The 21,601-nt window shown below is 49.4% G+C and overlaps 1 protein-coding gene across 3 annotated transcripts in view; it reads right to left on the reverse strand.

The window, feature by feature from the left end:
* Window positions 1-3,568: 3,568 nt before the first annotated feature.
* LOC144108769 (uncharacterized) overlaps window positions 3,569-21,601 on the reverse strand; it is a 48,947-nt gene continuing 30,914 nt past the window's right edge. For all 3 annotated transcript variants that reach the window (XM_077641940.1, XM_077641941.1, XM_077641939.1), the window contains one exon: window positions 3,569-8,001. In XM_077641940.1, the coding sequence (XP_077498066.1) occupies window positions 7,802-8,001 (200 nt within the window). In that variant the 3' untranslated portion in view covers window positions 3,569-7,801. The remainder of the gene's footprint in view (window positions 8,002-21,601) is intronic.

The following is a 21,601-nucleotide window of genomic DNA, read 5'->3' on the forward strand; positions in this document are numbered from 1 at the left end:
TCATAATCTCGCGAGGTTGAGAACTTCCACTTTACCCTCGATAGCTTCGAGATGGCAGTGGTGCTACCAGACCCCTTCTATGAATCCGGATTTCAAACCTAAAGCCCTTAGAATGTTTAAATAGGACGATGCCTTTATTGATAGAAAACAAAAAGCGGAATACGGATAATGTAATGAAATAATAAAAGAAAACATTTTAGAGCTAGATGTAATAGAATAGCAGCTTCAAACGTAACAAATTTGCAGTGGTTGAGCTTTGGTTAAACCTGGAGTGACGCGACAGCTACAGGTGGCCGAGTGCAACTTGGTCACGTGATCAGCCACGGCGCCGCGCCACCAGCAGCTGCTCCGCACCACGTGACAGCGTGGTGGCACAGCCAGAGGGTGGCGGCGGCGCCACGCTGACGGCTCGAGATGCTACCGTAATGTAGCTATGGCTACAAAATCGACAACAGTGGCTGCCAACAATCCTATATAATAGCAGTCTTCAGGACGCATCCAGTTATAGGGCAACGGCATCATTTTAGGAGAATTTCGCAATATTCATGAATTAAAATCTATATAGGCTGTAGGGGAAGCATGCCAAGTATTTTTGCATCAGCATTTAAAATAGTGATGTAATCGACGATCGAATATTGCGCTTCTCCTCAAAGTACCGGAGGATTGCAGAGAAATTCATTGTGACGTCACGGAAGGTATGATTTCAATTTAGCGCTGCCGTAAGCCGTGCCTCGTTGGATGCTGCCAAACAGCGCTCGGCGGGCTTTGCCTTCTGTGGTGTTGGTTTTTGTATCTCCTTCAAAGCTGGCGTTTATGCTGTAGCGCCCTCTCTTTGGTGGCGCCGGGAACCCGGATAGCGCGCGCCACCCGGCGAAGAAAATAAAGACGGCACGTGGCCGTGGCTGGAGCAGCCGCGGCTCGCAGTTCTGTTCTGGTGTCGGTTCGCAGCAGTGGTCTTGTTCCTTCGCTCCTGAGGCGTTAAGCCTACAATGCTTTGGAAATGTACCAATGCCTTCGATTACATCACCAGCCAACTCAGCGTTGAGCTGCGGAGAAGCTTGAAGGCAGTCGCGATATTAATCGGCGATTGCGTCACCATTTCAAATGCTAGCCCAAAAGCACTTCGCAAGCTTTACCTGCAGGTTTCACACATTCAACCATTTTAAGCTCGTTGATTTCAGGATGCTATGCAGTTGTCCTTTAATGTTGACGTTGCCGGGGTGCAGCGCTAAAGAAACAGCTACTGGGCTTTGTTATGGCCGGCGTCCAAGAGCAACGCTTGCAACGTGGCCAGTGTAGTGCCAACAATGAAGAATGGCCGTCCTGGTAGCGGGCACTGCCATTCCATCAGGTTCGCTGAGATGGCAGTGTTTATTTTTCACAGCAAGTTCATCATCGTACAATATTTCTTGAGTCTATTGCCGGGCCATTTGATTCATGACAAACAAATAAAAACACTATCCACCGCTGTGTTTGTCGCCACTTTCTTGTCGCGTAGTTCGTGCCGTTTTCATTGCATTAGGCAAGTGCAGCACTTCGAAGAATGCGGCGAGAAAGACTAAGCAAAAACCGCCTCAAACAAGTTTGTTTAACTGGTTTCCCTCAAATATTCAAGCAATCAGAGCAGATAGCTTTCAAGACATGGTGAGGCAAATTATGGTGAGGCATAAAAAAGAAAAAAAAAGAGAGCCTCTGCCTGCGCCACAGACAGTTGTATCGAACATGTTTGTATAAATCTCCGTCAGTTTTTTTTTGCCTTTGTCCATTTGACTTTACTGTGCATTTTATTACATGTCGCCACAAATCTGCCAACATCATCTGCTACTTCCTCATAAGCATTGTCGTGTGACCCACACCCCCGTTATGTCTTCCGTCTCTGTGGTAATGAAGTAAATAAATAAATTACCCCCGGATGACCACTTCTCTTTCATGCGTCGGCAATGATATGTAAAACTCTGAGCTCCAAGGCGAAGATTTAAGCAGCGATGTACGATTCCTAACGATGGCCGCTATGTAGTAATTGAGTGAAGGCGTATGAATGGGCATGCCAGTTTGTTCAGCGGACAGGTCTCTTGCCTGGGTACAAATACAATGTACAAGGGCGCCGGAATGGAGGCAGGCAAAGTGATGTATTTATTATGACGCAATAAATGCAATATTAACCTAAACGAAATCAAGAACCCTATGTAAAAGAACTTTTTGTGACACGAAGAGGTACAGACTTCAAGAAATGACCTTTTGCATTGCGAGGAGCTCGAAGTAAGGGGAGTGTTCGAAGTGTCTTCTGCCAGATGTTGCAAGGAAGACAGTAATTTTCAGAAATATGCTTTTGCGGCATAGCATTACCATGGTTGGTGGACACCGGAAAGCTTGTAAGTTGTCTTAAGTGTAAGCTGGTTAACTAATTTCCAATAATTAACTTTTTAACTATCACAGCTACACAACCGCTAGCAATCAAAGATATGTAGCCGATTGTTAGTAGCAGCCATTTCAGTTTTCAGAATTGCGAAAACGTGATTACCCTCGGTGCTGTGGCTCGACAAAATCTGACTGCATCGTGCCAAAATACATGCGCTCTCGAAAAGCATGCAGGCAAAGCAAGCTTACCAGTGCACGTAGCTAGTCAAAAAAGGCAAATATTGTCGAGCCACAGCGTCAAGGCTAATCGCGTTTTCTAAATTCTAAAGAGCTGATGTGGCTATTACTATCAACCGGCTAAATATCTGTAATTGAAACTAGGCGCCTGACTCTAAGAGTTAAAATTAGTTAGCCAGCTTACTACTAAAAACGATTCACCGGTTATCTGGTGTCCGCCAACACTGGTAATACTATGCTGAAAAGGTCTTGTTTTTACCTCAAGGAACCTATTCTTGAGAATTACTTAGTCTTCCATAAAACCGCTAGTATATTAGTCTACCTTCAAGAGACATCGGTATTTGGGTATGAGGATCCATCTGTGTAGCAAGGGTCCCACGTTTGCAATATTTTCCTGCCGGTAATATTAGCTTGAGCTGGAGGTCAGAGCCGGCAGACTGACGCGCTCTACCAATGTTAGGTACTACTGAATGATGGGAGATAGTTACCGCGGCTAATGGCCGTTGTAGAAGAAGTTTCTTCTGCACCAAAGGTGCCAGGCATATGGTGGCCCTAAGGGTTGTTTATTCAGCAAGGCGCGCTCCTCTCCTTTTTGTTCAAAGCTCTTCTGTGGTGTTTGCATCTGGGCAGGTTCTTGCATGAGGGTGTTTGTATCTGGGCAGGTTCTTGCATGAGGGTGTTTGCATCTGGGCAGGTTCTTGAATGAGGGTGTTTGCATCTGGGCAGGTTCTTGCATGAGGTCGTTTGGATCTGGGCAGGTTCTTGCATGAGGGCTTTTGCATCTGGGCAGGTTCTTGCATGAGGGTGTTTGCATCTGGGCAGGTTCTTGCATGAAGTAGGTGAAGCTCTGAATATTTTTAAAATGTGAAAAAAAAATCAATGTAGCGTGCCAACAAATATAAGAATTGAAAATTTATCAATTTAGGCTGTGCTGTGTCGGAAGTGTGGCTTAAGAGAAGACAAAAGCTCTAAGTTAGATAAAACGAGAAAGTATTTATTGAAATGTTAACAGGCAAGTAGTTTTACTGAACAAATAATAGTGTGCAAATATAAGATTTCCTATGCAAAATTTGGACGATGTAACAGTTCTCTAAACAAGGATACATAAGCAACACACAAGCCACAAGCTCATGATGCCTTTTAGAAGTTTGGTCCCTCGGTCGGGGCGAGCACTCGACAGAGTGACTGAACTTCTAATATGCATCATGAGGGGCAAAAATGTATTTTAGAGAAGGGGAAACCACATCTAGGATATCCTTAAGCCAGAGGTGTCCCACCAACTTGGGCTAGAAGTGGCCATGCCTCATTATAGTGCTAGATTGAACATAATATTATTCAAGTAAGTATACGTGACGAGTAAATTGGCATTTGTAAACACACTTCGCAGTAATGAAGCCTTTGACGGAGCACAGGTGGCCGATTCAGAAGTCTACAGGCTGTCGCCGATAAGTTGCTCGTGTGCTTCACACCTTCGTGTTTACCTGTACGCCCATTACTAACATAAAGGTATCAGTTATCGGTCAGCTAGCCAACCGACCTCAAAGCAAGCGTCCTGAAATCCACAAAATCTTTACCTTCACTTCCATACTTTATTGACGGAAGTACTTCAAGAAAGCGTAGGTTGAAAGAACAAAGGAAAATACGGGCACAAATTAAGTGATTGCCAACAATGGCTTTAACGGGATGGCCTGAAGCTTGAGTAAGGAATGACACAACAAAATAATTGCAGCTGCACGTACAGAGCGATGTGCAACGTGAAAACATAACGGAATGAAAGCACGCGTCACGTGATAGACATTTATAGCACGATTAATAAGGCTGGCTCCGTAACTTGTACATTCAGCTCTGCTATATGCGAAAGAGATCAGACACAATGCGTGCAAAGTCTTCATATGAAGGCGTCACAAGGAACTGCAGAGGTTCGAATCTACGATGGGCCTGTTATTTAATATAGTGCACGACATAACATGAACAAAATATATTTTTACCTAAAAGAAAAGATGTTCGATCACGGGTTCCAGCAATCGTTCTTTAAACGGCATGAGGGTTTGTGCAAGGGATGTCGCGCAGAAAAAAGAAAATTCCAAAACAACACCGGTCTGTGAACAGTACAGTGTGCGTAATGGAGAGAAATGCAGGTGTTTACGTTCTAATACATCAGTGCCCGGAAAGAAAGTCTGGTCTGTCATGTGACAGAGCGTAACAAACCGCAGGCCACGAACAAAGATGGAGCGAAGTGCCCGTGAGAACCAGTGCGCATGTGTACCTTAAGTTATTCCCAAAGAATTCTATAGTGGTTACGTAATACAACTTTTCAGCAGCCCTTAAATTGCACTTGGTAGCTTTTTGTAACCGCGAAACACGAAACTCTAGTGTCGAAGCAGTAGACATCCGAACATGGCTGAACTGATTAACATTTGAAGGTAGAAATTGTAACCAAACACTTTCAAAAAGAAAATATGGGAAGGAAATACGCTTAACAATGCTTACTGAGAACATAAATGCTATGTACAACGGCAGTATCTGGTATCGAGCCCTCGACTGAGTGACCGAGCTTCTAGCATGCATCATTAGAGACAGAAGTGTATTTTACAGAAGTGAAAGCCACATGTGAGATGTCCATAAGACGTCTTACAGTAATTAATCTACCAACTAGTATGTTGTAGGGCATGACGGGTAGCGAAAAATAATAATAAAAGAAGCAAAGTGGCGTTCGCCGGCTTTCGCAGTTCCGACAGTGGACTTGCATGCAGACACACCTTTCGAAAAAGGACACTGCGAGGAACTTTCTTCCACGTCACGCTATGTCCATCACCTTCACGGTCTTTATTTTAAAATTCAAGCCTGAAAACTTTGACATCAGTGATACCGCAGTGACATGTGCGTTGCAAAGCTCGAGAAAGTGCCCGAGAGGAAGCCAGTTCCCAATTCCTTTCTCGCCTGCGAACCACCCGGTATTCTATATTTGTGTTGAACGTTGCCTTTGAAGCAAGTGATACCTGAATGTTAGGCAGAAACTAAGATGGAAGACTACGTCCAACTGCGTTAAGGGATGAGCGTTCCAAGACGGCAAACTTGTCCTGTTTGCAGAGGACAGAGCTTCAGTAAGTGAGAGAATTGCGTAAAAGCGACAGCTGCAGCGACTTGCATCGATGTTTCCTGTAACTGCGCTCGGTCAACTTAATTCTTCGCCGTCCAAGATTGGCTTATCGTGTTCATGTGCAACGCTGCTTTGACGCTTTGGTATGGAGGGGCGGTATCGTCGAAACAGGAAAGAAGTACGGCGATACTGTTGAGATATTTTAATGCGAATGCGTGATGCCGTTGTCAAAAGAAACTTCCCACCTGCAACCCATTAACAAGGTATCGGTTTGCGCTCTTTCCGAACGGTGAGGCAGGCATTAGCACAAAGAAAAATTAGCCGTTTCATTTCGAAACAGTATCATGAAGCTATGATGACAAATATTGCAACAAAGCCTGTGTGTAAGGCTGGGAACGTGGTTTTGTTTTTTGTTGCTTTCTGTGATTGGTCGCAAGATTCGCCGTGCTGTCTAATTCGCCGTATAGAGGAAATGACGTTACATCAGCAATGTTTTGCGAAGATGGGAATGAAGAAAGGACTCGGGAACCTACATCGTGATTTCCTGAGGAAAGCAGTCATCTTTAGATGCAGAAAAAAGAAACAATCGGATTGTTATCGAACGTAATGCTTCAGTTTAGCATGGCGTCCTATTTTCGTTGAGTTATTAATGCCCCTTTAAGGACCACAAGTATTAGACCACCCGGTAATTTGCACACCGCTTTTTCTATTAAGCTGTAAACGCACTAACACCTGTTGCGACCTGCTGAGCAACATTCTGGTGTGGTTTCCTAACCCTTTCTTCCTGTTCGCGTAGTGCGGGCTAGTATAAATCTGCGAAAGTGCCAAGTCGTTTCCATCTGAAGGATTGTGGATGCAGGTAAATTGGAAAAAAAAACTTTCCATTCTACGAGAACAGTATCAAGAGCAAGACTGCTGCCCACAACTGCAAGACTTGGTCACTTCACACAAAAAGCGCAAGAGTTTGTCATAAACTACACAAACCACCGCGCGACCCACGCTTAGAAGAGCCGGGGTGGGGGGGATGCGTGTATGCCATGAGGAGCAGCAAAACCACCTTGCTTCCATTTTCTGCCCGACTGCGTCAAATATATGGGATCTGAAGGCTTACGACAGGAGACCTGTACCGCAGCGCATGGACGAATGTAAATGCTGGTTATGTTGATTCCTCCCGCTTCTGCAGAGAACACCTGTTGCTTTCAGTGGGCAGCAGAGGCAGATGGCCTCCCATTAACAACGTGGCCTCAGTCTAACGACGCTTTTGTTGCACTCCTGCAACTGCTGCATGCGGCCACAAAAGCATCTTTGAAGTGATGATGTTGCACAATAGGAACCTCTTGTATAGGCAAAGCAGCGGTGAAGAAGCCATTCAGATCCTGAAGGTAAAGCCTGTCAAATCTTTAGCTGTCGTACATGACCGCCTACTTTTCTGACCTCATGCGCCTTATGAAAGAGCAACGTTAGACAAATGCGAAGATTAAGCACTGGCTTAGTGAGCCGTGACATTCTCCCAACTTTTCTCCGTCATAAGACGCAGGAGCATAAAAAAGTCGGCCATCACTCACGATAACTAAAGATTTTGCATGCTGTACCTTCTGTGGTGCTTGCTACTATATGCAGGCGGCGGTGACGGAATGATTTACTTGCGCCACTGTTCTTCCCAAATACGCACAGGGAAAGAAGAGCGCTTCGCTCATGCCTGGAGCGCTCCAAGCAAGACATAAACAGGGCCCCTCGCTTAACTCTTGTGGTGATCAGACAGCCTAGTACTAGTCCAACTCGAGAATTCTGCACATAGAACCTTTCTAGGGGAATGGCGATCAAGTGAAGACCGAGGATTCCAACTCTGCTACATCTCGTCGGCAGTACAAACGCCGAATTGGGGTAAAGAGGGCTGTAGTAGAGCGTCCGGTCGCTGTTTGACAGTAGCTGTCCATGACAGCGTAACACAGACAGCTTTTAGCAGTGCGAGGAGTCAGAGGATGGACATCGTATCGACAACGCCGTATCCGGGCTGCAGTGGTAGTCGGGGCCGTTCCCATCAGGCCAGTCTCTCGCTCCTCCTGAGGTTCGTCTGTCCCAGCCAGAGAGAGAAGGGATGCGGCACTAAGCAATCCGCAGGTAAGGCCTATCCTCTTCCTGGTGCGTCTGCTGGCCTTCGTGGGTGCAGTCCAGGTCCCAGGTGGTCATGTGCTCTAGCGTCTTGTGCGTCTCAGCGCACTCGAAGCCTTTGACGAAGCGCCGGTAGTACGGCTGCATCCGCAGAAGCCACTCCAGGGAGCCACACGTGCAGTTCATCCGGTTGCCTGCGAAGACATTACGTTAATTGGTATATGTTAACAACACGTGAACACAGTCCTGTCTATCGACGTTGAGTGCGCCGCCACGTGTTGATTATTAGCCCTACACTTCTCCATATTACGCCCTGGACTCTTGTACGGGCACGCGGCAAACGCGGGCGCAGGGGGCAGCGCGAGCGCTCTGCACGGCGTTCGCTACGGTATGCTTCCATGTAAGCGACATGCGTATATCGCACAATCGTACAAAGGAGACGCTCCGAACACATTACGGAAAAGGACAAAGGGCGCTATTGCCGAATACCCCGTGTCACGGGAGACGGTGCACTCCTTCAGCCGTCAAGGGGCAGGGTGCCGAAATACTGGCACAGAATTCAATCGGAGTTCTTCGCGGAGGATAGCGGAAACCCAAAGAACACCAGTACTCCAAACCCGAACTCAAGCTTCGGGTAATTGAGCGCCTCATTATGCCGTAATCAGAGGTAAAAGCTTACGACCGATAGCGTCATGTGTAAAATCGAAAGGCTGTGCGCTGCTCATACTGGAGGAGGCACGGTAGTGCCTTATTCGTAAGCGCCATATCACAATCATTATGAGTATCCTCCACGGCAGGTTGAGAATCGGTGCGGACTCCTAGTCATCAGCATGAAACGATGCAGCATCAGTTTCGGAGAATTATTACTGTGCACTCAATGCTCTCAAAACTGCTGCGAAGCAGTGTTGTCAGCCTGGCAGCAAATGTACTCCACAGCGCTAAAAAAAACTTCCACAAAAAGCTCACCCCGCCCAAAAACCTACTTGCGCTTCAGAGAAAACGATTTTTGCGCCAAAACAACACAGACACACAAAAGACGACGACACCACGGGCGCTCGTCGTCTTTCCCGTGTGTGTTGTTTTGGCACAATAATCTTTTTGGTATGCATCATCACCAACTAGCCCAGCAGTTAACTCTTCCATAATAATAATAATAATAATAATAATAATAATAATAATAATAATAATAATAATAATAATAATAATTGGTTTTGGGGGAAAAGGAAATGGCGCAGTATCTGTCTCATATATCGTCGGACACCTGAACCGCGCCGTAAGGGAAGTGATAAAGGAGGGAGTGAAAGAAGAAACGAAGAGAGAGGTGCCGTAGTGGAGGGCTCCGGAATAATTTCGACCACCTGGGGATCTTTAACGTGCACTGACATCGCACAGCACACGGGCGCCATAGCGTTTTTCCTCCATAAAAACGCAGCCGCCGCGGTCGGGTTCGAACCCGGGAACTCCGGATCAGTAGTCGAGCGCCCTAACCACTGAGCCACCGCGGCGGGGATTAACTCTTCCATAGAAAACGGTTTTCTCGCCTCATCAACTGAGGAAGGAATACGAAGGCATCTCGCACTTCAAAAGCAATCTGTGGTAACCCGGTGGGCACAGCGGTGGCGGCATCTGCGCACATCAGACCCTGAGTGCAGGATGGCAAAATCTCATTGAAAACATTTCAATGGCCCCAAGAGGGGAGGGATGAAGGAGCGAATAAAAATTTCACAAAGACACTTCAGACTGCTTACATGTGGGAATGTGAAAACATGTCGTGGAAGCAAGAGGTAGACGCTTGGCTGCGGTTTGCGAACTTTTATTTCAGACCATTGATGTGTCTAATTTCCTTAGAAGTATGACACGACCCACTCACACAACACGCGCGTGTGACAATACCCCGAACGCTGTACGATTAACAGTTGCATCAAAATTTTCATGCGAAGGTCTGAGAAGACATGCAACTGAAGGCGCATATGTCGCCGGTTCGAACCCCTGTCGCAAGGCAGCCTCCAACCTGACTATCAAATCTAAGCTAGATGCAATGAGAAGCCGTACGACACAGCACCGAACGCTGTACGACAAACTGTTGAACGCGGTTGATGTGCCCACCGAGATGTGAGGAAGCTACGGCGCCATTCCCTTTCCTAACGAAATCATTTTCTTATTACATTAGTGACGCAATCGTTAATAATAATAATAATAATAATAACAATAATAATTGATTTTTGGGGAAAGGAAATTGCGCACTATCTGTCTCGTATATCGTTGGACACCTGAACCTCGCCGTAAGGGAAGGGATAAAGGACGGAGTGAAAGAAGAAAGGAAGAGGAGGTGCCGTAGTGGAGGGCTCCGGAATAATTTCGACCACTTGGGGATCTTTAACGGGCACTGACATCAAACAGCACACGGACGCCTTAGCGTTTTTCCTTCATAAAAACACAGCCGCCGCGGTCGGGTTCGAACCCGGGAATTCCGGATCAGTAGTCGAGCGCGCTAACCACTGAGCCACCGCGGCGGGTTGACGCAATCGTTCGTCGTACAATGTTGCGGATGGTGTACAACAGTTTTTTTGATGGTGTACAACAGTTTCTTTGTTCCATGTAACATATTCTTCTTAGTCACGCTGCAGGCTAGCTCGCAAGAGGTATCTGAAACCAGTGTCCGAGTGTTTTACTCGGACATTTGTGGATTCAGCGTTTTCAGAATCTGTGTTCGGAGGGGCATCTTCGCCTTTTCGAACGCGAACACGTTTTGTCAGACAGTCGCCAGGCATCGGTGGCTGGCCTCCTGTCTCCTATCATATGGTGTGGGCCTGCCCCTCCAACCTGGCTATTACCACCATCCCCAACCCAACCCGGGAGGACTAGGAGGCGACCTTGCTCGGCTGCCACGACTCATAGGCCCAACAAGCCTTAGTCGGGCGCGCCTGGGCAGCGGCCACCGCCACTGGGGTCCCAGACTAGGGACCTCCACCAAGTGCTTGTAAGGACCGGTCCCTTAGAGGCTGATCCAAGCATATCTCTGGGAAACCACTCCCTCCTCCTCCCCACTAAATATTTGTAATCATGACGAGACACCTTAATCAAAGGCGTTCCTCGCCTCCAAATCGGTCATGTCAACTTTAGTGGCGCAATGGAACTGTATAGGCTTTAAGGACCGCCCTAAGGGGGCCAATTTCCGCCTCTACCTTGAAACCTTCGTGCCTCTACCAGCCGTGGTTACCCTCCAAGAGCCAGGTCTGGGCGCCATACTTTCAAATTACACGACGTTCCAACAGGATCCCGCGTCTTGTCTTCTCATACACAAGACATACACAGCCAACTTAGGGGATATTGACCTACATAGTCCAAGGTTCGACGGAACACCGTCTGGTCAGGGCGAAGCATGATTTATTCACAAATGAAAATTGGGTCACTGACCAAGTCGAAAGATGAAAAATGACGATTCGGGTCCCATACGGGGCCCTTGTTCACAATGAGGCTGTCACAGAAGAAGGAATGGTTATATACGCTTCAGAATCTTCTGCAATCTTTTCACGTAGATAGGATGTAGCGTGCCCTGATTCTTGTTTAGCGTGTTGGCCGTTGTCTGGATGATTAGGGATTCTAGATGAAGTCTTGCAGATAGGTTTCTTTCCGTCGCCAAGATTTCCACCTCATCCCAGCCAATCTCGTGGCCAGTGGACAGCACGTGCTCTGCAACTGCATTTTTTGCTGCGCGCTTGTTTCTGACGTCGCCCTGGTGCTAATTCATGCGCCGCTGGAAGTTCCCGGGTTCCCCAATGTAGACGGAGGGGCAATCGCTGCAAGGGATCCTATAAACAACGCCAGGGAACTTGGCACGTGGTAGCGGGTCCTTCACGTTGACCACATCGGCTCGCAGTTTGCTAGTTGGCACGTGTGCAATGTGCGCTTCGTGTTTACGGAAAATCCTAGAAAGGGCCTCGCTGATCTGACGCACGTAGGGAATCGCAGCACGTTTTATCTTTTTTGTCAGCTGTTGTGCTCCTCGTGTGTAGGTGGCTTTCTTGGTGACTTTGCTGGTAAAATTTCTAGGGTAGCCGTTTCGCTCAAGATCGTGCTGTATAAGCTTCATCTCGTTGCCAAGGCTGACCGGGTCGGAACAGATGTTTTTAGCACGGTTGACAAGTGACGCAACCACTGAACGCTTGTGAGCCGTAGGATGAGCGGAATCAAAATCCAGGTATCTCCCCGTGTGCGTTGCTTTTCGGAAGACGCTGAAGGCTAACCGATGCGCATCACGTTTGACGAGCACATCCAAGAACGGGATCATGCCGTTCGCTTCCTCTTCCAAAGTGAAATTTATGGATGGCTCTACGGCATTCAGCTGTTCAAGGAAGCTGTGAATGTGCTGCTTGTTTAAAATGCAAAAGCAGTCATCAACATACCTCAGAAACACCTTTGGACGATGTGTGAACGAGTTCAGGGCTTTCTGTTCAATAGACTCCATTGTCAGGTTGGCAGCCGTGACTGAAATGGACGCTCCCATTGCGGTTCCGAAGATCTGCTTGTACACTGTGCCGTTGTAAGAAAAATACGTATTGGCTAAGCAGAAATGAAGCAATTCGCTGATCTCGCTGACGTTCAACGGCGTGCGATCGGGAAATGAGGGGTCGGTTTTTATGAGCTCCTTGCAGGTTTCCACAGCAAGATCGACCGGGACACTTGTGAACAGGGAACATACATCAAAGGACACGAGCACATCGCTTTCTTCGAGGACGACATCCCTGACTTTTTCAATAAAGTCTTGCGAATTCTTGACGTGCGTCGCTGTTTGTCCCACCAACGGAGCCAACACTTTGTGCAGATAACCGGATAGACGGAAAAGAGGCGACCTGGTGAAATCCACGATTGGCCTTAGCGGAGTACCACTTTTGTGAATTTTCAGCAAGCCATATATTGGCGGAGCGGATCCGTTAGTGCAAAGAAGCCTGTAGTACAGTTTTCTTTGAGAAGGCGGAAGACCACTGAATATGTCAGACAGGATCACTTGCAAGCGGGACTGTATTTTGGACGTAGGGTCCTTACTGAGCTTGCAGTAGGTTGTCGCGTCCTCGAGCATCTCTGACATTTTTGAGTGGTACGCAGACCGGTCAAGCACAACAGTCACATTTCCTTTGTCTGCGGGCAGAATTGCAATATCTTCCTTCTTTCTCAGCGACTCGGGGGCCTTCCGTTCACCTTCAGAAAGAATGTGCTCATGATGCTGTTTCCGCATTCCTTTAAGAACACCGATCGCATTCATTCTGACATCTTCTTGTACGTCTTTATCAAGAAGACTAATGGCTCTTTCCACAGCGCAAATCATCTTCCGCGTATCCGGCGGCTTCCCCTGATTGATATTCAAGCCTCGGCTTAGCACCATTTCTTCGGTGGCACTCATGGTGTACGACGACAAGTTTTTAACCTTGAAGACTGGTCCTCTAGACTCGTTCCTTTTTTCCCCCAGCAAAGTGCATAGTTTGCTTCTTTGCGAAACCTCGTGCTTTTCTGTTGTGCGCCTCGCTTCTTGGTTGGCAGCTAGTTGTACCTCCGCGTAGATTTCTGGCATGCGGAACTCTAGTTGCCGCTTCGCAAAGAAAGCCTCCTGTTGTAGGCGCTTCAAGGTGCACTTACATTCATCGATGCGGGCTTGTACAAGCTGTCGCTCTGCCTTCGTCACGACGTGGCGTCCAAAGGCGGTGTTCACAGGTCGACGAAGCTTCAGTGATCTTGGGGTCACGTTGTTCGATTTGCACTCCAGGCTGAAGCGCAAGTGGGTGCTGAAGGCTGCTAGGCGTGCAGAGAGGCTTATGAAGCGCCTTATTCCTGTGACAGCTTGTTGACCAAATTGATGGCGAATATCTACATAGTCCAAGGTTCGACGGAACACCGTCTGGTCAGGGCGAAGCATGATTTATTCACAAATGAAAATTGGGTCACTGACCAAGTCGAAAGATGAAAAATGACGTTTCGGGTCCCATACGGGGCCCTTGTTCACAATGAGGCTGTCACAGAAGAAGGAATGGTTATATACGCTTCAGAATCTTCTGCAATCTTTTCACGTAGATAGGATGTAGCGTGCCCTGATTCTTGTTTAGCGTGTTGGCCGTTGTCTGGATGATTAGGGATTCTAGATGAAGTCTTGCAGATAGGTTTCTTTCCGTCGCCAAGATTTCCACCTCATCCCAGCCAATCTCGTGGCCAGTGGACAGCACGTGCTCTGCAACTGCATTTTTTGCTGCGCGCTTGTTTCTGACGTCGCCCTGGTGCTAATTCATGCGCCGCTGGAAGTTCCCGGGTTCCCCAATGTAGACGGAGGGGCAATCGCTGCAAGGGATCCTATAAACAACGCCAGGGAACTTGGCACGTGGTAGCGGGTCCTTCACGTTGACCACATCGGCTCGCAGTTTGCTAGTTGGCACATGTGCAATGTGCACTTCGTGTTTACGGAAAATCCTAGAAAGGGCCTCGCTGATCTGACGCACGTAGGGAATCGCAGCACGTTTTATCTTTTTTGTCAGCTGTTGTGCTCCTCATGTGTAGGTGGCTTTCTTGGCACAGTGTACGGCACAGTGTACAAGCAGATCTTCGGAACCGCAATGGGAGCGTCCATTTCAGTCACGGCTGCCAACCTGACAATGGAGTCTATTGAACAGAAAGCCCTGAACTCGCTCACACATCGTCCAAAGGTGTTTCTGAGGTATGTTGATGACTGCTTTTGCATTTTAAACAAGCAGCACATTCACAGCTTCCTTGAACACCTGAATGCCGTAGAGCCATCCAGAAATTTCACTTTGGAAGAGGAAGCGAACGGCATGATCCCGTTCTTGGATGTGCTCGTCAAACGTGAGGCGCATCGGGTAGCCTTCAGCGTCTTCCGAAAAGCAACGCACACGGGGAGATACCTGGATTTTGATTCCGCTCATCCTACGGCTCACAAGCGTTCAGTGGTTGCGTCACTTGTCAACCGTGCTAAAAACATCTGTTCCGACCCGGTCAGCCTTGGCAACGAGATGAAGCTTATACAGCACGATCTTGAGCGAAACGGCTACCCTAGAAATTTTACCAGCAAAGTCACCAAGAAAGCCACCTACACACGAGGAGCACAACAGCTGACAAAAAAGATAAAACGTGCTGCGATTCCCTACGTGCGTCAGATCAGTGAGGCCCTTTCTAGGATTTTCCGTAAACACGAAGTGCACATTGCACACGTGCCAACTAGCAAACTGCGAGCCGATGTGGTCAACGTGAAGGACCCGCTACCACGTGCCAAGTTCCCTGGCGTTGTTTAGAGGATCCCTTGCAGCGACTGCCCTCCGTCTACATTGGGGAAACCGGGAACTTCCAGCGGCGCATGAAGGAGCACCAGGGCGACGTCAGAAACAAGCGCGCAGCAAAAAATGCAGTTGCAGAGCACGTGCTGTCCACTGGCCACGAGATTGGCTGGGATGAGGTGGAAATCATGGCGACGGAAAGAAACCTATCTGCAAGACTTCATCTAGAATCCCTAATCATCCAGACAACGGCCAACACGCTAAACAAGAATCAGGGCACGCTACATCCTATCTACGTGAAAAGATTGCAGAAGATTCTGAAGCGTATATAACCATTCCTTCTTCTGTGACAGCCTCATTGTCAACAAGGGCCCCGTATGGGACCCGAAACGTCATTTTTCATCTTTCGACTTGGTCAGTGACCCAATTTTCATTTGTGAATAAATCACGGATCTTGACCTCCAACTCCAGTATTCCTATCTGATAGTCACTACCGTATCACTCCGCCATTGGGCCCACCGTTGCATGTACTCAACGTTTACTGCTCTCCCAAACTGAAGCGAGTGACTTTCCGGACCTCTTCAGCCGCGTGCTAAGAGCAGCGGGTCGCGATCCCGTCCTGATTGCTGGCGACTTTAACGCTCTCAGTCAGCTGTGGGGTATCGCAAGGAGGACTAGCGCAGAGATAAGCTGGCGGAACTTGCGTCCACGTTGGCCCTCACCCTCCACACGGACCCCGTCCACCCGACCAGGTTAGAAAACTCCTTAACACGGGATACGTGTCCGGACTTAACCTTCGCTCGCAATATACGACACGCAGACTGGCTCAACACCGAGGAAACACGCGGTAGCGACCACTGCATCCTTAATACTACACTAAGAACACGCCCCCTTAAGCGTCCACAACACAAGGCCGTACCTCAGACTGGACGAAAATAAGGAAAAATTTTGACTCACTTGACAACACACCCATTTCCGAGCAAGGCTGTTCAGCTTGGTCCCAAAAGCTGCTGACAAGTCTTCGCTCGCATGAAACTCAAATCCAGCTCTCTGAGGCGGTCGCGGAAGTGGATAACTACCACCAACACTTTTAGGAAGCTCGCCGAAGCATCCTCCGCCGTTGGCGACGCCATAAACACAATAGAAAGCTTAAAGCTCGAATTACCGAGCTTACCCAGAGAGCGGAAAAGTACGCGGACCAACGCGCCGACTCAACTGGGTTGATAGATGCAGCACTGCCGCGCGACAGATGTCCAGCCGCAACGCATGGCGTCTTTTTCGAGCCGTAATCTACCTAACGCAAACACGAGCCGAAACACATAAACATTTGCAGCGAGCCAAGCACGTTTTTCCTGGCAACACGACTCAACTGGCACAGAAATTTCGGGGCCAGTACTGTGCACAGTCCAAGACCCCCGTGGATCTGCGTACCCTTATGCAGGCAAAGGGAACACGGAGCTGGATCAACCTTTCGAGCTCCATCATATGCGGGCGGGTCTCGTCAAAATGAGAAGCGCACTGCGCCAGGAAGGGACACGGTCACCGGCAGTCTAGTTTTTGACGACCCTCGCCGACTTGGCATACCAATCCCTCTCGACTACATCAATGCGATTTTGGCGCGGGACAACCCCCTGCCAATCGGCTGGAAAACGGCTCTGGTAACCTTTATTCCTAAATCAGGCAAACATTGGCAGAGATAACCTCCGCCCATCTCTGTCACCTCCTGTGCAGGCAAGCTAATGGAGAGGATGATACGAGACCGGTTATCTGGATATACTGAACACAAACATGTTTTTGCGAGCACCAAGTTCGGATTCCGCCCACACAAATCCGCCCAGGATGTCCTCCTGCAACTCAATAGGGAAGTCCTTGGCCCACACGAATGCCCCCATAATGACCGGGTAGTACTCGCCTTGGATCTTGAAAGGTCATTTGACAATGTAACACACGAGATCATACTCACTAATCTGAGTGAGACCGACTGTGGTCTCAACACATTTCAGTACATATGTCAATTTATTCACGATCACCAATCTTACATCCACACCCAAGACGCAGAGCATTGTCCTACCTACTCGGCACGCGGGGAACCCCTCAAGGCGCGGTACTTTCCCTGCTGCTCTTCAATCTGGCTATGATGCTCCTGCCTGCCCAGCTGGGTGGTGTCGCCGGCTTGCAGCAAGCCCTGTACCCCGATGACATCGACATGTGCGCCACACAGGGCAGCATAGGGGACATTGAAACCAGCATGCGAACAGCGGCGACAATAGCAAACCACTGCACCGGTCGCTGCTGTCTTCAATGTTCCCCTCAAAAATGGTAAGTTATATACCTCCGCCCCTCTCCAAAGTGCACAACTCCAAAATCTCTTTCTCTTGACAATGGTCCCACGCGCTAAAGGGACGAGATATCGGTACTCGGACTCTACATCCACAAACACAGACGACCAGACACTACATTGGCCAAACTTCGTAAGGTGGGGGACCAGGTGGGCCGCTTGGGCCGCCGAGATTCCAGCAAACGTGGAGGGTTACGAAGTAAGGATGCCTTGCGGCTGGCAAACGCCTTCGTGACCAGTGTAATTCTCTGTTGCATTCTTTATCTCCACATAAGGAAACAAGAGGACTACGCCCGAGAGGTTATCCTTCGCAAAATTATTAAGCGTGCCCTTGACCTCCCCATGGGTACTTCAAACAGTGGTCTTATGGTCCTTGGGTAGTGAATACTTTCGGGGGTTGAGTTAAGTTGTATGCTACAGGTGCGATTAGCCTTGCTTATTCTGTCGGCAATTGCCCCACCGTAGCGTCACTTATATGTTAATAATGACCTAGAACATGCCGGATCTGCCTCCGATATGCGCACAGTCACTTATAATAGTACATATTCCACTCCCACAGTCACATCAATGCACACATTCACTTACAGTAGAACATAATGCACTCCAGAAGCCACCGTCTATGCACATATTCAGTCGCAGTAGAACATAGTCCATTGCAGCTCCGAGGGGCGCACTTTACAAACCAGTACACGCGCTTGTCGCAAATGGATTCGGGTCGCCGCCTTCTTGCTGGACTCCATACCCAACACAACACTCTCACGGAAAACGCTTTTCGCATCCCAGAACTTTGGAGACGCGCCCTGCCATCTGCGACCTCTTCCAGCCAACATATCACACGAAGACCATAATGGTCAGCGCCTGGCACGAGCGGAAGCCCTAGCCCGACATTATGGCAACAGACAGGTGTACACTACGTGGACGCCTCCGACCCTCACCATGGGGGATGGTACACGGCCGCGGTAGTTCACAACAGCAACAGAGTTGGCTTCAGCTTCAGAGTCCGCAGTGCAACACACGCAGAAGAGGTGGCGATTGCTCTCGCGGCCTCACATTCCGATTCAAAATACATATTCACTGACTCTAGAGGAGCCTGTCGGAACGTCGAACAAGGCTGGACTCCCTTCCTGGCCAATGTAATCTACCAAAATTGCAAACGGGTTACAGACCCCGCACACCGTTTCCTTATATGGGCCCCTGCTCATCAGGGGTTGGCAGGAAACTAGGCGAGAGAGAAAGAGAGAGAGAACAACTTTATTTGACTCTTGAGGGTTGGGAGTTAGGGCAAGTGAGCTGAGTGTGGCGCCCAGGTGGGGGCGACATCTTGAGCCCACGAGCGAGACGAGTGCGAGTTGTGTCTTCTTGTCTGGTCTTACAAGAAATTGGATCCAACCCTCCAAGGAGGGAGCTGGCAGTAAGTTTGTAGGGGCGGGTTATACCCTCGCATCCCCAGAGGATGTGTGTCTGAGTGGCAAACACTCCGTGGTCGCAGTTAGGACAGACGGGGTCATATTGCCCCTCAGTGATGAGGTATCGTCTAGAATGACTGAGAATCGAATTGGTCTGCAGTCTGCGAAGCATAGTGGCTTGCGCTCGGTCGAGGTCGTAGAAGGGAAGCGGATACACGCTTCTTGTCTCCTTGTAGAAGTTGGTGATTTCTGCATAGGATAGGGGGGCCTCGGCAAGAGAATCCGGGTTCAAGGGGTCGGCTGCCCGGTTGGTTAGGCCTCGGGCTAAACGGTCGACCCCTTCGTTCCCAGAGTTCCCCGCGTGCGCAGATACCGACACTAAGCTTGCAGTGTGCTCCCCCCCACTGTAAGCTTAGTGTCGGTATCTGCGCACGCGAGCCGACCACAGGACCACCCCGCTTCGAAGAAGAAGTGGAGACCGGCCCTCCTCCCCCTCCCCCACCTCCACCCCCATGCAGCCCCTCATTTCTGCCGCAAGGCTAGGCCTATTTTATGCAGAAATAAAGACGTATAAAAAAAAAGCTTACAGTGCGGTCGAGAGTGCAGCCGCGTAGGATGTGTGCGGCAGGTAGACAAATTGAGTTCGCCGAAAAATTTTGAAATGCTCGTTTAGAGTCACTGAGAATCGTGCGTGTGCGGGCACCTGCGACGGCCGGCGCGATCGCGAACTCTTCAGCAGCGGTGGGGGAGTGAGCGCACTGTGGCAGCGTTGATGAGGGCGGTGGTTGGCATGGCTACGCAGGCCACGTATATGTTGGAGTCGCATTTCGCCGCGTCCACGTACATGGCGTGTTTGTCGGTGGAGTACGTGTCGTCCAGAGCCTGGCCCTTGAGTTGACGGCCCGTATCGTGGCGGCCGGGCAACATGTTCTTGGCCATGGGCTTGACGATCAGCCAACTATAAACTCCAGTTCGAAGAGAAGTGGGGTGGATATTATATGTAGGTTCTCGCACCTGTAGGTGCAAGAAAGGCGGTGTATATGGGCAGTCTTATGTGCTTCGATAAGCTCCGTGAGGGTGTTGTATACCCCGAGCTGGAGCAGTCGCTGCGTGCTGGCGAACTGGGGCAGTCCCATTGCCGCCTTGTACGCCGAGCAGATGACGCTGTTTACCGCCTCGTCATCTTAGCGGCGCAAGGGGTAATATGGGAATGAGTAGACAATTCTACTAAGAAGGAAGACTTGTGTGAGGCGGCAGAGGATGGTCTTCCGCATGCCTCGGCGGTGATTGGCAATGCGGCGGATGAGGCCGTTGATCTGGTGGGCGGTGGTTCGGAGGCGTTGGATGGCTTCAGAGTGCTGCATGTTGTTCTGTACCAGCATACCTAACACGCAGATGGTCTGCACGGGAGGTATGAGGTGGGTGTCGATGTGGAGTGTGATCGGCTCTCTGAGGTCGGGATGGGTCGGCGAACACGCCTATCCCGGATGACTAACAGTTCGGATTTGGTGGGGAGCAAACGAGACCGTTTGCCTGCACGAAAGCGTGGTCGCTGTCGATTGCCTGTTGGAGTGAATCTTGTATCTCCCCGTCTGAGCCGGAGCTGGTCCAGAGGGTGATATCGTCGGTGTATAGTGGGTGTTTCATATGGGGTATGGTGTCCAAAAGTGAGGAAAGGCCTCGCATAGTGATGTTAAAGAGGAATGAAGACAAGACTGCTCCCTGTGGTGTCCCTTGGGTGCCCATGGCGATTTTGTGGCTGCAGATATCTCGAATGTGGAGTTCTGCAGTGCGGTTGTGGAGAAAGTTGGCAATATAGTTGTAGGTACGGGTGCCTACATTCATCTGGGCGAGTTTGGTCAGTATAGATGCGTGCGACACGTTGTCGAACGCCTTACTGACGTTGAGGCCGAGAATGGTGCGTGTGGCCCGCATGGGACCGGGTCGAGTATGTCGTGTTGTATCTGCCACATGATGTCCTGGGTGAAAAGTCCAGCCGGAAACCAATAATGGTTAGGGGAGGAGGTCCTCCTTGTCCACGTGGGTCTGAAGTCTGCGAACTGAACTGAACTGAATTATGTGCTCCATAACCTTCCCCAGGCAAAACGTGAGCGAGATGGGCCGGAGGTTGCCCAGCTCGAGTCGTTTGCCTTGTTTGGGTATGAAGATTACCTTGGCATACTTCCAGGAGTCTGGAAGGTGACCTTCATGCCAGTGGTGGTTGAAAAGGTCCGCAAGTGCTTCGACTGAACGGTCGTCGAGGTTGCGTAACATATTGTTGGTGATGCGGTCTTCGCCGGCGGCCGCGCGGTAGTCTTGATGTGGTTCAGGGCGGCGTGGACTTCCGACGCCATGATGTCTTTGTCCATGTTTGTGGTCTTAGATCCCGTGCATTCCGAGGGGATGGGTATGTCTGTGGAGGCGTTGATGTATTTGTCTTTCAAGGTAACGAGGAGTTCCTCCTTGGTGCCTTGAAACGCGTGTATGACGCGGTTGAGATTCTTTTGGTGTGCGGACCTGGTGTGTGTCGGATCAAGCAAGTGCTTCAGCAGAAACCACGTATTCTTGCATCCCAACTGCCCGTTGAGGCGGTCGCTAGTCTGGTGCTATTGCTCCTGACTGAGTTTGGCAGAGTAGGCTTCGACCTCTCATTCGAGGCGAGCAGGGCGAAGCTTGAGAGGGCTGTTGTGTTTGCGTTGGAGCCAGTGAGCGTGGAGGCTGCACTGGGCATCGCACATGTGCATGAGTTTGGCGTTGGGAGTGGGGCCATCCTCCT

This window comes from Amblyomma americanum, chromosome 10 (assembly GCF_052857255.1).
Source record: "Amblyomma americanum isolate KBUSLIRL-KWMA chromosome 10, ASM5285725v1, whole genome shotgun sequence".
Taxonomy (NCBI): Eukaryota; Metazoa; Arthropoda; class Arachnida; order Ixodida; family Ixodidae; genus Amblyomma; species Amblyomma americanum.